This window comes from Chenopodium album, chromosome 27, assembly GCF_948465745.1.
Source record: "Chenopodium album chromosome 27, dcCheAlbu1.1, whole genome shotgun sequence".
NCBI classification, from domain to species: domain Eukaryota; kingdom Viridiplantae; phylum Streptophyta; class Magnoliopsida; order Caryophyllales; family Amaranthaceae; genus Chenopodium; species Chenopodium album.
The window spans coordinates 21,618,141-21,630,371 of NC_137860.1; the positions used below are offsets into that span (position 1 = coordinate 21,618,141).

Genomic DNA, 12,231 nt, shown 5'->3' on the forward strand with positions numbered 1-12,231 from the left:
GGAGGGGGTTGCGTTGTGGCCACTTTTGGTGCCCAATTTTGGTGGGGAAACGGCCGGTTAGGCCTTTGATGGGTTTTCCGGTGTAATGGCTAGGAAGGGAGTGCGTCGGTGGTGGTAGTGTGGTGAGTAGGGCATTTGTCGATGGTGGTGGTGGAGGTGCGGCAGCTGGGTTAGTTTTAGGATTTTTTTTTTTTACATTTTTCTTTTTTTTTTTTATTTTCTCTATTTTTTTGCCAACCAATTACATAGTGACACGTGTGCAAAAAAAAATAGAAATGTTTACATGATTTACCGGTTGCAGGTCATTTGGGTGCAACGAAAATTAATACCCCCTAAAGTTGGGTGCAATAGATAATACTCAAAAGTAGGGATTAATTTGGGCGGACGAGGCAAAGTTGGGATTTATGGAAGCAATTTTTCCTATATTTTTTTTACTACTTGTAACAGCAATCGATATAACAATTAACAATGTCTTACTAAAAGTCATTTTTTTCTACCATACGGTTTCTTCAATCAAGTGACAAATACACAAAAACTATTTAAACACGCTCATAATAAAAAAGAAAAAAAAACTATTTAAACACGCTCATAATAAAAAGCTTATTATTATACAAAAACCCTTTTAGTAATTTTGGCCACAACACTCTTCCTAGAAATCAATACAGCAAATACAACTTTATGAAGGATAAACCACAATTGCTGACCTTACACCTAAAATGGGAAGAATTATAAAGTCACTAAAACCAGCAATAATGAAGATATTCTCCCATTCTTGTTTAGTTCGTTCTTTTCCTCCACCAGTGACAGACATCATCTCCATATCAAGTAATAATTGAATGTCAGAGTTTTTGTTCTTGTTGGTTTGGGGATCCACAACTATATCAATGATTATCACTTTGCCTCCTTGTTTTTTGTTGGGAATTGCCTCTTTGCATTGTTGCAATATTTTAATGCAATCTGTATCACTCCAATCATGCAATATCCACTGCACATTGTTGTAAAGTACACTTTAGATTGGATTAATTATTCGGTGTATTTCAAATTAATTGACATGTCAAACATTATTTATTAAAACTCTGCTTTTACTATAATTTTTTATATTTACATAAGAAAAAATAGTTATGTGAGATACATATTGATGTTTACGGATAAAAATTTATATAATGACATACATAATAGAATAAACATATTAACACTTGTGGCAGGGAAAAATTAAGAAGATTTGTTCAATAAATAAATAAATAATAAATAAGAAATAAGACATTCTCTTCGTTCTTTATTTATCTTCCTATTTTATGTAACAAATTAGAACATGAAAATGAGAAGATTAGGGGAAAGTGTGTTCAATTTTTGACTAATTGGGTAGGAAAGTGTGTCCTATTATTATTAAAATATTTCTAAGATAAGTTGCACTCCTAATTGTCTAAATGTAGACATGGTTATTGCATAGGTTGGGTTAAGTTCGAATGTGGTCAATAATTGAATGGATAAAAGATGATCACCTTTTATTAGGCCAAAACAGGTTGGTTGCATACGAATTGTGGGTCATGTTCTGTCAATAACTTGATAATCGGGACAATAAGAGACCAAGAAAAGATAGGAGTGACACATTTAAGTACATGTAAATACTAAATGTGTCATTTCTTTTTTATGTTATCAATATTAGTTTTCAGTATAAGTTGGTTAATGTGTTAACCTTGTTCAGTAAAATTAAAACCATGTTCAATAAGAACCTTTAATCATGGAAAAAGCCTTTACTCATATGTCATAAGGTATTAAGGTACCCTTTCCAATAACCTTGAATAAAGTAGGAATCCCACATCATATAAAAGTAAAGTATATTTTGTTGTCTTTGACTATAAACCGTACCACAATACATATATAATATAATTAGTTATATACATTCACTTTGTATTAATAAATGTAGTACTTCGTATATTAGTTTTGATTATTCTAAGCATGCATATTCAATATTAGCTAATTATTTTTTTTTTTTTAATTTTCAATTTCAATAGAGAAAAACAAGGCCATCTTACCTTAAGTAGGACAGCATCAGCATGGGGAATAGTATTAAACATATCACCAGCAACAAAGTTCACTTTGCTATCATCCTTTTGTAACCCTCCAACCACTTGCGGTAAATCAAGTACACTGCACTTCAACCAAGGAAAGGCCTCAGAAATGGCCTTAGCCGTCGCCCCATTACCACCACCGACATCGATGAACGACTCAACTCCTTCAAGTAAGCCTTTAAAAACATTGTTAGTGACCAACAAGCTTGTAGCAAACCAAGAGTCACTTTCCATGGCTTTGTTCAAAATATCATTAAATTCTGAATCTTGGCCTGCTAATTCCCAAACACTCTTCCCATGAGCAATATGGAAAGAAGACTCAGCATCGGTTTTAAACCAACTACTTAAATTATGAGATAAGTCAGTAAGCCGTGGATCAAGGATTCCAACAACAAAGGGAGCTTGAGAAAGAGGGTTATCTTTCAACAGAAGTTGGGAGCTCAATGTAAGATCAAATCCTTCTTCGCCGTTGGCTAAAGTTTTCATAGAGAAGAATTTGGAGGATACAAGAAGGCGCATCAAGCGCGAAAGAGAGGTAACTTTGTTAGGGAGGATAGGAAGTGAATTGGCTAGCTCTTTAAGAGTCATTGGTTTGCCATGTTTATGAATGGTGTCTGGAATGCCTAGTTCAATTGCACATTTTAAGGCCATGGATTTGAGAAAGTAGAAAACATGACTCCATATATGAGCTTGTGCATCTAATAGTTGCTCTTTTGCTTCTTCTTTGGGATAGATTATTGCTGGATCCATTTCTCTTTTACAATGTTTTCTGGAAGGTTTGATGGTAAAATGGTAGTGTAGCACTAAAACCTTATTTATAATACTCTGGTTATAGCCCTATACACTTCAGATAATATTTAATTTTAATTCTGAAAAATAAGTTTAGTTTGGTAAATATTATTTTAGTTGATTAAGAATAATTTCAGTTCAGTAAGAATCAGTACCTTAGAAGAAATATATTAGAAAATCAGTAAATAATAATTCACTTCAGTAAAAATAATTCCAATTTAGTAGAATTAAATTCTATTCATTTCAGTAAAAATAATTTCAGTCAGTAAAAATAATTTTGGTTCATTAAAAATAAAGTGAAATGAACAATATATATTAAATTGTAAGTAGCTAAGAGAGAGTAAATTTAAAAGTAATGTAAGTGAGATTTTTATAGAAGAGAGTAGTAATAAAATATTAGTAAGACCTTACTAAATAAGGAAATTTTCCACTATTATTACCAATCTGATAAAAAAGAAAAGTGTCATTATTATTCCAAAATGAATGGAGGAAGTAGATGTAGTGTGTTTGAAAGAGAAAGTCTTTGGGTATAGGTTGTATAACATAGGTTGATTGTCAACTAGGACTACGACAAATACGAAGTATATTACATACTCCCTTCGTGTTTTAATAAGTGTTATAGTTTGACCGCCACATAGTTTTAGGCAATTTAACTGACTTCAATAAAATAAGAGTTAAGTGAGGTAGTTGGAGTACTAAAAAATTGTAAAAGAAAGATAGTGGGGTTAATAGTTTATTGAAAAGTAATGAATGTGAGAAGAAGTATATAATAATTAAAAAAAGTAGTAATGTGTTTGGGTGGGGACCATGAGAGGAGAGAGATAATATTTAAAGGTAGTTTTTTGCCCAAAAAAGAAAGTGTAACACTTATTAAAATACGGTCGGATTTGGTAAGTGTAACAATTATTAAAACACGAAGGTAGTATATTATTTCCTCTGTTTCTTTTTAGTTGTATAACTTTCAAAAACCGAAAGTTTTAAATTATTGATTAACTTTTCTTTTTAGTTAATATCTGTCTCCTATCACAGTGGTCCATTAATTGTTCTCTCTATCTCTCTCATGACCAAAATTCGCCTAATAGTCCACTATTTGTAAAGTGATGTAAATTAAAATAACGAAGGAAGTATATGTCATAAATATAACAAAAAGTAATTCCGCCCAAGAAAAAATAAGACAAGGCACCAAAAAAGAAAAATTATTCCACCCAAGAAAAAAAAAATAAGATAATCCGCCAATATCTTGTCAGGATAACATATATATATGGCAGAATTTCGCCAAATTAAAACTTTTCAATAAGAGATCAACTTTAGATTGTGTTGCAAATGTTGGTACGAACTTATACCACTAGCTATTTTGACACCAATTCAACTTGCTAAACATAGAACAAAATTAAGGAAAATTTAATAAGAATAATCCAACCTTTACCCCATTTTCCAAAAATAATCCGACCTTTCGATTAACCATGAATGATCCTAAGTTCATTGTTTATTTTATCTTATCAACCCTAGCAAGTCATGATACCACTTACAACAACTCACAATCCATGGCACTTCCTAATTAGTCAATTTTTTTTTTAAAGAAAATAATTCTTATAAAAAAGGAAAAATTGGTTTTATTAATCTCAACTTTGATTCATTTACTTTAATTAATCCCAACTATCAATTATTTTTGAATAATCCCAACTATATAGAGGGCGTTTTTTTAACAGGCCCAAATGACCGATGACCTGAAGAAAAGGTAAATTTTTTTAAAAATTTTGCCACATATCATACGTTAAATGGTCCACAAAGTTAAAATTAAATTTTGTTTTAAAAAAAAAGCTGAAACCCACCCCTCCCATGAACTCAACCCAGCCTAGCCCCTTAACCGGAAAACAACTCAGCCCTCACTTGCCCCCACCACTAGCCAGCGACACAACCCTATTTGGCAACCCCATGCAACCCAAACCCGTGCTCTTGCACCCATCTCGCGAACTCTTACCCACCCTTAACGACCAAACACCTGCCCGTGAACCATCAGTAGCCCCTACCCTTGCTTTTGTTGCCCCACCCAACCCAACCCAACCCTATAGTTTTTGTGCGGGGATTCAAAGAGGGGGTGGAGGGAGAATGGTTTGCGAGGGGTTTTTAAGTTGGTTTTATGTGGGGTTTTGTGGCTGTAGTGGGGTTTTTGGGTTGGGGTTGTTAGTGGGTAGGCATGGTGTTGCTGTCGGGAATTAGGGGCTAAGGAGGGGAAACATTTCGGCAGTGGAAGGTGGGGTGGTTCGTGGGTGTAGCTGCCGGAATCGGGTCGAGGCTAAGGAGGGGAAGGTTGTTGGCAATGGGGGTAGGGGTAGTTTATTTTTAATTGTTTTTTTTTTGTTTCCTGTTTAACCAAACTAGTAGAGTATTCATAGGTGGTAAATGACAAACTTCAACAAGTTTGGTAACCAATTAGGACAGATAAAAGTCAATACCCCCTAAAATTGGGATTCAGGAATAATCTATAGTTGAGTTTAATTCATTAAAGTAAAAGGCCCAAAGTTAGGATTAATAAAACCATTTTTCCAAAAAAAAATTTAAAAAATAAATAAAAAAAAAGTCTTTCTCCTTATTCCCCTACCCGTTTGTTTCTCCCTCCTATCCCTTCCTCGATTATCACTGACCAACACCACTACACATACCATCCATAAGACCACCACACACAACACCACCTACAACTACCTGAACACCACCAACATCACCACTTATCACAATATAACATCCGCGACAAACCCACAACACAACATCAACAACCACCCTCAACACAACCGCAAACAACACCAACAATATCAACAACCATCTATAACACAACCGCAAACAACACCCACAACATTAACAACCACCCGCAACACAACCAATAATGGCACTCACAACATCAACGACGTACTACCATCCTTAATTCAACCCAAATTCAATTGAGAAATAAAGAAGAGAAGGAAAATGGTAGGGGTTGGGGTTTCGAGTATGGGCGGTAGGGTGTTGGTGGTTTCGGCATATATATGGGTGGTTTCGACAAGGTGGGGTTTGTGGTTTCGAGTGTGAGTAGGTGTGGGGGAAAGATTTTGAGTCTGTGTTTGGGTAAGGTAGTGGGGTAAGTGATGTCGGAGGTATTGGTTAAGTTATAAGCTATTTAATTGCAAAGGGATGGCATGTGGCTGGGTGGTTGACAAGGAGAGGAGATGGTAGTGGGGCGGGCTAGTTGATGGGAAAATGGTTTAGGCTGACGATGAGGGGAGGTGGTGCACGGTGGCAGGACGGTTGAGGTAGGTGAGGGAGCCATTGTTAATGGGAAGAAGTTTGGTATGGTGTTGAAGAAGGGGGAAGCTGGAAGGAGGGGTAAATTAAGGAAAAAAAAAAGTTATCTGAAGCCTAGGTAACTGTCAAATAGATTCGGTATAAGGAAGAAAGTATTAAAATAAGCATGCTAAATTTCCCAAAAATTAACATACAGGCAATAAACACTTGGGTTTACTCCGCGCCAGTCGTATGTATACTTGCAATATTTTTTCCAGCACATCAAGAATTATTTGCAAGGAAACGAAGGTTAGAAAGGAATTTACAGCGTGTTTTATTTAGGGTTTAAAGTTAAGTAAAATTGGATAATCGATGTCATTTGTCAATTTTGTTATTTTTGTAGCATGTTGCTTGGTGTTAATAATCCAACAAGTGATATAAGTTGGTGTCAATAATTGCAAAACATCGCAAGTGTACAAGTATCACCATTACTGAATATTTCAACTTAGTAAAGAGAGAGAGAGAATAGATCAACTAATTTAAGCAATCAAACCTTTAAAAGAATTGAAGTTGCAGATGGTGAAATTACCATATAAGGTTGCTGAGTTGGAAGTAGATAAAATTAGAAGTAAAATCGATGAGGTATGTTCAGCAGTTCCAATGCTTTATTTATTTTTTTTAGTATTTGAGTACTTATTAGCATAGTGAAAGTAATTTAATCAGGAGTCGTAATTAAATTATTGCTTAAAAGTTATAATTGAACAATTGATATAGGGTTTTGTAATAACGTTTTCCATTGAGGAGTTGAAATTTTCGTTGTTTTGGTTGAATGAATTAGGAATTCATCTTATTATGATTTTGTAGTGTGAATTTAAGGGGAGTTTGGTATGAAAATTTTGGAGTGGAAAGAACACACATAAGAGAGGAAAAAGGAATCATCAAACCCTTATTTTTTTCATATATATGTTTGGTTTAATTATAAAATTCAATTACTTAAACATAACTTCCTCTCTTTTTGTTTGAAGAGGGTAAGGATAATTATTATCACCTTAGGTTTAAAACAGGTACTCCGTAATAGTTAGGTGGAATACCAATACCCCTAGCTAGGTAATGGTAAGTGTTACCTAAACCTTCTAACCAAACCTTAGGTAACGGTAATAGTTTAGTTAAATCCGTTTCCAACCTAATAAATACTCTTAATGGGGATGCACTGCACATAAATTCATATCTTAACAAATGGATGGAAATATTAAGTGGCTAAATCTTGTTATTTTTTATTGATGGGTTTTCCAATTATTCTGACAAGCTAAGAGACAAACGCGATGCGTGCGTGTACAATAATATAAAAAAAATCTATGAAGCTCGATTTATTTTTTCAGAATGTTATCAACCTTATTCTAATAGAATCAGGTAAAATAATTAATGGGTTAAGTAGTGCGATTGGTGCCTAGCTGAATGCTAACTGCTACGTGAAGTTTTTTTTCCTTTCATTTCTAGGCTAAATCCGAAATTAATATTACAAATCAATAAAAAATTATAAACCAGTTGATTTTTGGTAATTTTGTATTATATTTAATTTCAAATTGAATTTTTTTCAGATCCAATTAAGCCTAAAACTGGATCAAATTTCTTGTTTTTTCAGGTCTAGAGTAGAACCGAACCTGCTGATTTAGGTCTGGTCCTCAAAGAATTGAAATTCAGGTCTTGGTCCATTCCAGTCCCATTCCAGTCCGGCCAAGTTTTGGACTAGTATACAACCATAATATAGCTCATGGGCATATAAATTCCTCGATCTTTGCGAATTTGCTCGATCCTACCAAACCGTGGTGTAGGGAATATTTCAAGCATTATCCCAAACTTGAATCCCACTGTGATCATACACTTAAGCATGGTGACATCTAAAGGGAAGGAAACAAGAGCAAAAGAGTCGCCAACAAGTTTTAGGAACTTGTAAACCGTTCACAGGGTGAAGGTTACACCCCTTAACGATCCATAAGATCGTCAACTCCAATAGGTCTGGAACCATGACTGGTGTTCGAGGATGAGGGTACGAATCCAATCTAAAAGAGAGAGGACCCGCCCTATAAAATAAGGCTATACTTTATTCTAGTCGTATTCATGTGCGCTTTCTGACTAACATGTAATCATTAGATTAACCCTAAACCTGTTTAATCTTTGTTGGTTGAATATTAATGCACAAATAAAACTATTATTGGTGATCACTTGAATTAAAATCATATTAGCCTAAACCAAATTATTAATTATCTTATTAGGCGTGATTCCAAGTACAAATTCACTTTAAACCTGCATAAAAGGCGTGATCAAGAAATAACAATAATATATATCAAGCAACCTAATAATATTATACACACTAGTAGAAAATACTAAATGGCAAGCGGTTCAAACCCCTAATGGGAAGCGGTTTTTGAACCGCATGCTCTTAGGGGGCTTACCATTGGTCTTTTAAATGGCAAGCGGTTCTGAACCGCTTGCATTTTTAGTGAAAGGGCAGCGGTTTTGGCGCCAAACCGCTGCCCATTACACCTATAAAAAATAAAAAATAAAAAAAAAATTTGGGGTTTTTTTCACGTAAATTAATACACAATCACAATATATATAAAAACATTAACATTTTCATTAATAAATTGTAGTAATATTACATTTCAGCCAAAGAAAAAATATTAAAAAAAATTAATACAAATTGTAACACCAACAAAACAAAACATTAAAAAAAATAAATAAAAAAAAACCAAGCAGCAGCCCCTGTTCTCTGTTCTCAGAACCACACATCATCTACCACCACCGCAATAATCACCTCAATCAACCTCCATAATTGACGCCACCACCGCACCTGAATCATATATAAAAAAAAAAAAAAAGGCAAGCAATTATTCAGATCTAGACAAAACCGAAAACAAAAGAAAAAAAAGAAAGATCTAGACACCAACCACAACCATTATATTATCAAGAACAACCGACCAATTTTCTATAACAAATAACAACAAATTCGAAAATAAAATTAAAAATAAAAAAAATTAAAACAATAACTTACCTAGAATTTCAACACAATCCACAAAATTTAGCCTCGAATTTGGTTATATAAGGCCAAATTCGACCTTAAAAACTCTAGATCTAGAGTTTTTAGGGTCGAATTTGACCTTAAAACCATTAATTTGGGTTTAACCCCGAATTTTGCTTGATATTATGGCTCGAATTAGCTCGAAAATGAGGGTCGGTGGTCGCTCTTCATGGTGAGGCTTGAGAAAGGAAAAAGAGATGAGAGTAAAAGAGATGGAGAACGGATATGAGAGAAGAAAGAGAAGGAGATGGAGGAGAGAGGAGTGAGGGCGTGAGAATGGAGGTGAGAGAGGAGAGAGAAGTGAGAAGAAAGAGAAGTAGATGGAGGAGGAGAGAGGGCGTGAAATTTGAGGGGATGAGGAGAGAGGGCGTGAAAATTGAGGGGAGGAGGAGAGAGAAGAAGAATCATGAGATTTTTAGGGTTTTTTAACAAATGGCAAGCGGTTCACGGTTTGAACCGCTTGCCATTTACAATTTGGCAAGCAGTTCACCCAAAACCGCTTGCCATTTGTAATTTGGTAAGCAGTTCACCCCAAACCGCTTGCCATTTATAATTTGGCAAGCGGAATTCCAAAACCGCTTGCCATTTGGGGCTTCCCATTTACTATTTTCTACTAGTGACAATCATCATCATAATCATAATCATAATTTCAATAGAGCATATTATTAATAGCAAAATCCTAGGCAAGATACTAACATGATTAATAACAAAACCTAGCATGTCACTAGATGATACGAATCAAAACTTTAAACCTAACATGATACTAACATGCTATTAGAAAGAGTAAAAAGCATCCTAAACATTATTCTAAAAAGCAATAAAGAACATCCTAACATGATAATAGGAATTAATCAAATCTAAACATGCTTTCTAGATCGAAATAATACGTATAAAGCTAATTACTTACTTTGAAGCCTCGTGCCTCTTTCTAATAACAAAACACACGCGTTAGTAAACTTCAGTAAAATATTAAATCAAAGAATTAAATTAAATAATTGAAAGAAAGAGTTAAAAAGTTAAAAAAAAAAAAATTGGGACCAAACCCTCAGAAGGTATCAACCTTTCATGCCTAGGGCAAAGGAAAATTCGAACATGGCTAGGTGTTTCTAAAACTAATGACTGCGGTATGGTGTTATTGTGAGGAAAGCTAGTTTAGAGAGATTAGAGAGAGAAAGAAAGCTATATTACTCAAAAGAGAGATGAGAAGAATTCGAGAATTCTGGGTGATTTAAAAACAGAGGTCTAAGGACCCTATTTATAAGAAAATAGTCCGGAAACCGATAGAAAAGAGATTGAGTTTTAAAAGGATTAAAACACATCCTGTCGCTAGGCGACAGTGCTCATCGCCAGGCGACAAGCCCAGCGCCAGGCGCTGCAGTTGCGACAGACCTGGCGTCAGGCGCTGCTTCTGGAAAATTCCACTTTTTCTACACGGAATCCACTTCTTAATATAATTAATTCGTAAAATCCGTGTTTAAAGGGCAAAATCGTACTTTCATAAAAACAACTATTTTATTCCAAGTAAAACTCTTTAAACATAATTGTCAATCCTAATTCCATTAGGATTTAAGAGAACCTTCTAGATAGTTCTCGAAAACTATAATCAGTCCTAATACCTTTAGAATGATAACTAATAATAGGCCCTACTCTAGATCATTGGGCCGCATGTAACAACCAAATTGGGACCAGTTTAGTATTTTGGCCATAACTTCCTCATTATTCATCGGAATTGGGCTTATAATATATCGTTAGAAAGCTCTTTTCGAGCTCAATCCAATGACACCATTATTAGACCCTTATTATGGACCAAACTTAATTGGACTGGCTATTTTCATAAAAAAGAGCAGGTTTTCGAAAAACATAAATAAAAAGAAAAAAAAAGATTTTTAATAAAAACTAACCGCAAACACTAGACTTTTCATACTCTCACTTAATTCGATTATCATTCGATGTGAAAGGTATATATCACTGGGTTTGTTTTTGGGAGACACAAATGGGTGTCTACGTAAGCCCCCACTTCGACTGAGTTTGGAGAAACTTAGGTTTTGAGAACAAAAGTCAAAGTATGGATAGAGACGTAGAATGATTCAGAAAGTTCTCCGATCCTAAATCATTCTTGCAACGCCAATACCTGCAAACTAGCGTTAGTTAAACGGATAAAAAAGTTAAGAAACATGTATATTGCATTGTCGAGCACACGTCTCTAAAGTAACTGATTTGTTACTGCATTTGTTGTGACAATCTCCACAAGCTAGGGGTCATCACCTGAAGACGCTCCGCTTGTAACTGTCTTCAATTTCCGCTGTGATAGTCTTCCGCAAGCTAAGAAACACCATCAAAGATAACTTTGCTTGTAGTCATCCTATGCCGCTTGTGACCATCTTCCGCAAGCTAGGGAACACGATCAAAGATAACTCCGCTTGTAGCCATCTTCAGTTGTTTGTGACAACTCTCCACAAGCTAGGGAACGCTGTCGAAGACCATTTTACCTGTAACGATCCTCAGTTTTATTGTGATAATATTTTTTAAAGAAAATTACCAAAGATCACCACTTGTGGATCCTTAATGATTGCTTGAATTTTGCTATTACGATATTTGCTGATATGCCAGTACGTCGGCGTATTAAGCTGCTTGTGAACCATTACGTCAATGCTTGCGATGAGCCAATGCTTAGGAGCTTTAAGCAAAGTGAGACGATCATTTATCATGTCGATCACTTTCTGTGACTGTAACCGAGCCGACTACTTAATTATGTCAAATTGCTTATAGAGGCTAACAGGGGTACCAAGGAACCCAAACTGCTGCACGAGGTCCGCATAATCTAATTACGGGGCCATGCACTTTGTCGACGCACCAGCACTTGCTGGTAATATCTGTCGCCGCGCATTTAGCCTGTCGCCGGGCGACAAATTTGTCGCCTGGCGCTGAAATCGGGTTTTTGAATAAAAACATGTTTTCTTCCTTATTCGCGTCCTTTGCTACTGCAGCTACTTGAGTTTGCTCAAAACTTCAAGTAGCTCATTCTCGCTCATTTCT

At 35.2% G+C, this 12,231-nt stretch overlaps 1 protein-coding gene across 1 annotated transcript; it reads right to left on the reverse strand.

Annotated features, from left to right (window-relative positions):
• Positions 1–517: 517 nt before the first annotated feature.
• Positions 518–11,837, reverse strand: LOC145621327 (trans-resveratrol di-O-methyltransferase-like). Its single transcript, XM_081676068.1, has 3 exons — positions 11,786–11,837; positions 2,037–2,791; positions 518–985 (listed from the first exon to the last, which is right to left on the reverse strand). The coding sequence occupies exons 1-3, from the start codon at positions 11,835–11,837 to the stop codon at positions 677–679; spliced, it is 1,116 nt and encodes a 371-aa protein (XP_081532194.1). The 3' UTR covers positions 518–676.
• Positions 11,838–12,231: the final 394 nt, after the last annotated feature.

What these genes read in the sequence shown, in the direction of transcription:
- LOC145621327 (XM_081676068.1), bottom strand. Translation starts at nt 11,837, where the DNA reads ATGGTTCACAAGCAGCTTAATACGCCGACGTACTGGCATATCAGCAAA. An exon ending in CTGGCATATCAGCAAATATC is followed by an intron (nt 2,792 to 11,785) that starts GTAATAGCAAAA and finishes ATCCCAAAGAAG; the next exon opens with AAGCAAAAGAGCAACTATTA. An exon ending in CTGATGCTGTCCTACTTAAG is followed by an intron (nt 986 to 2,036) that starts GTAAGATGGCCT and finishes AACAATGTGCAG; the next exon opens with TGGATATTGCATGATTGGAG.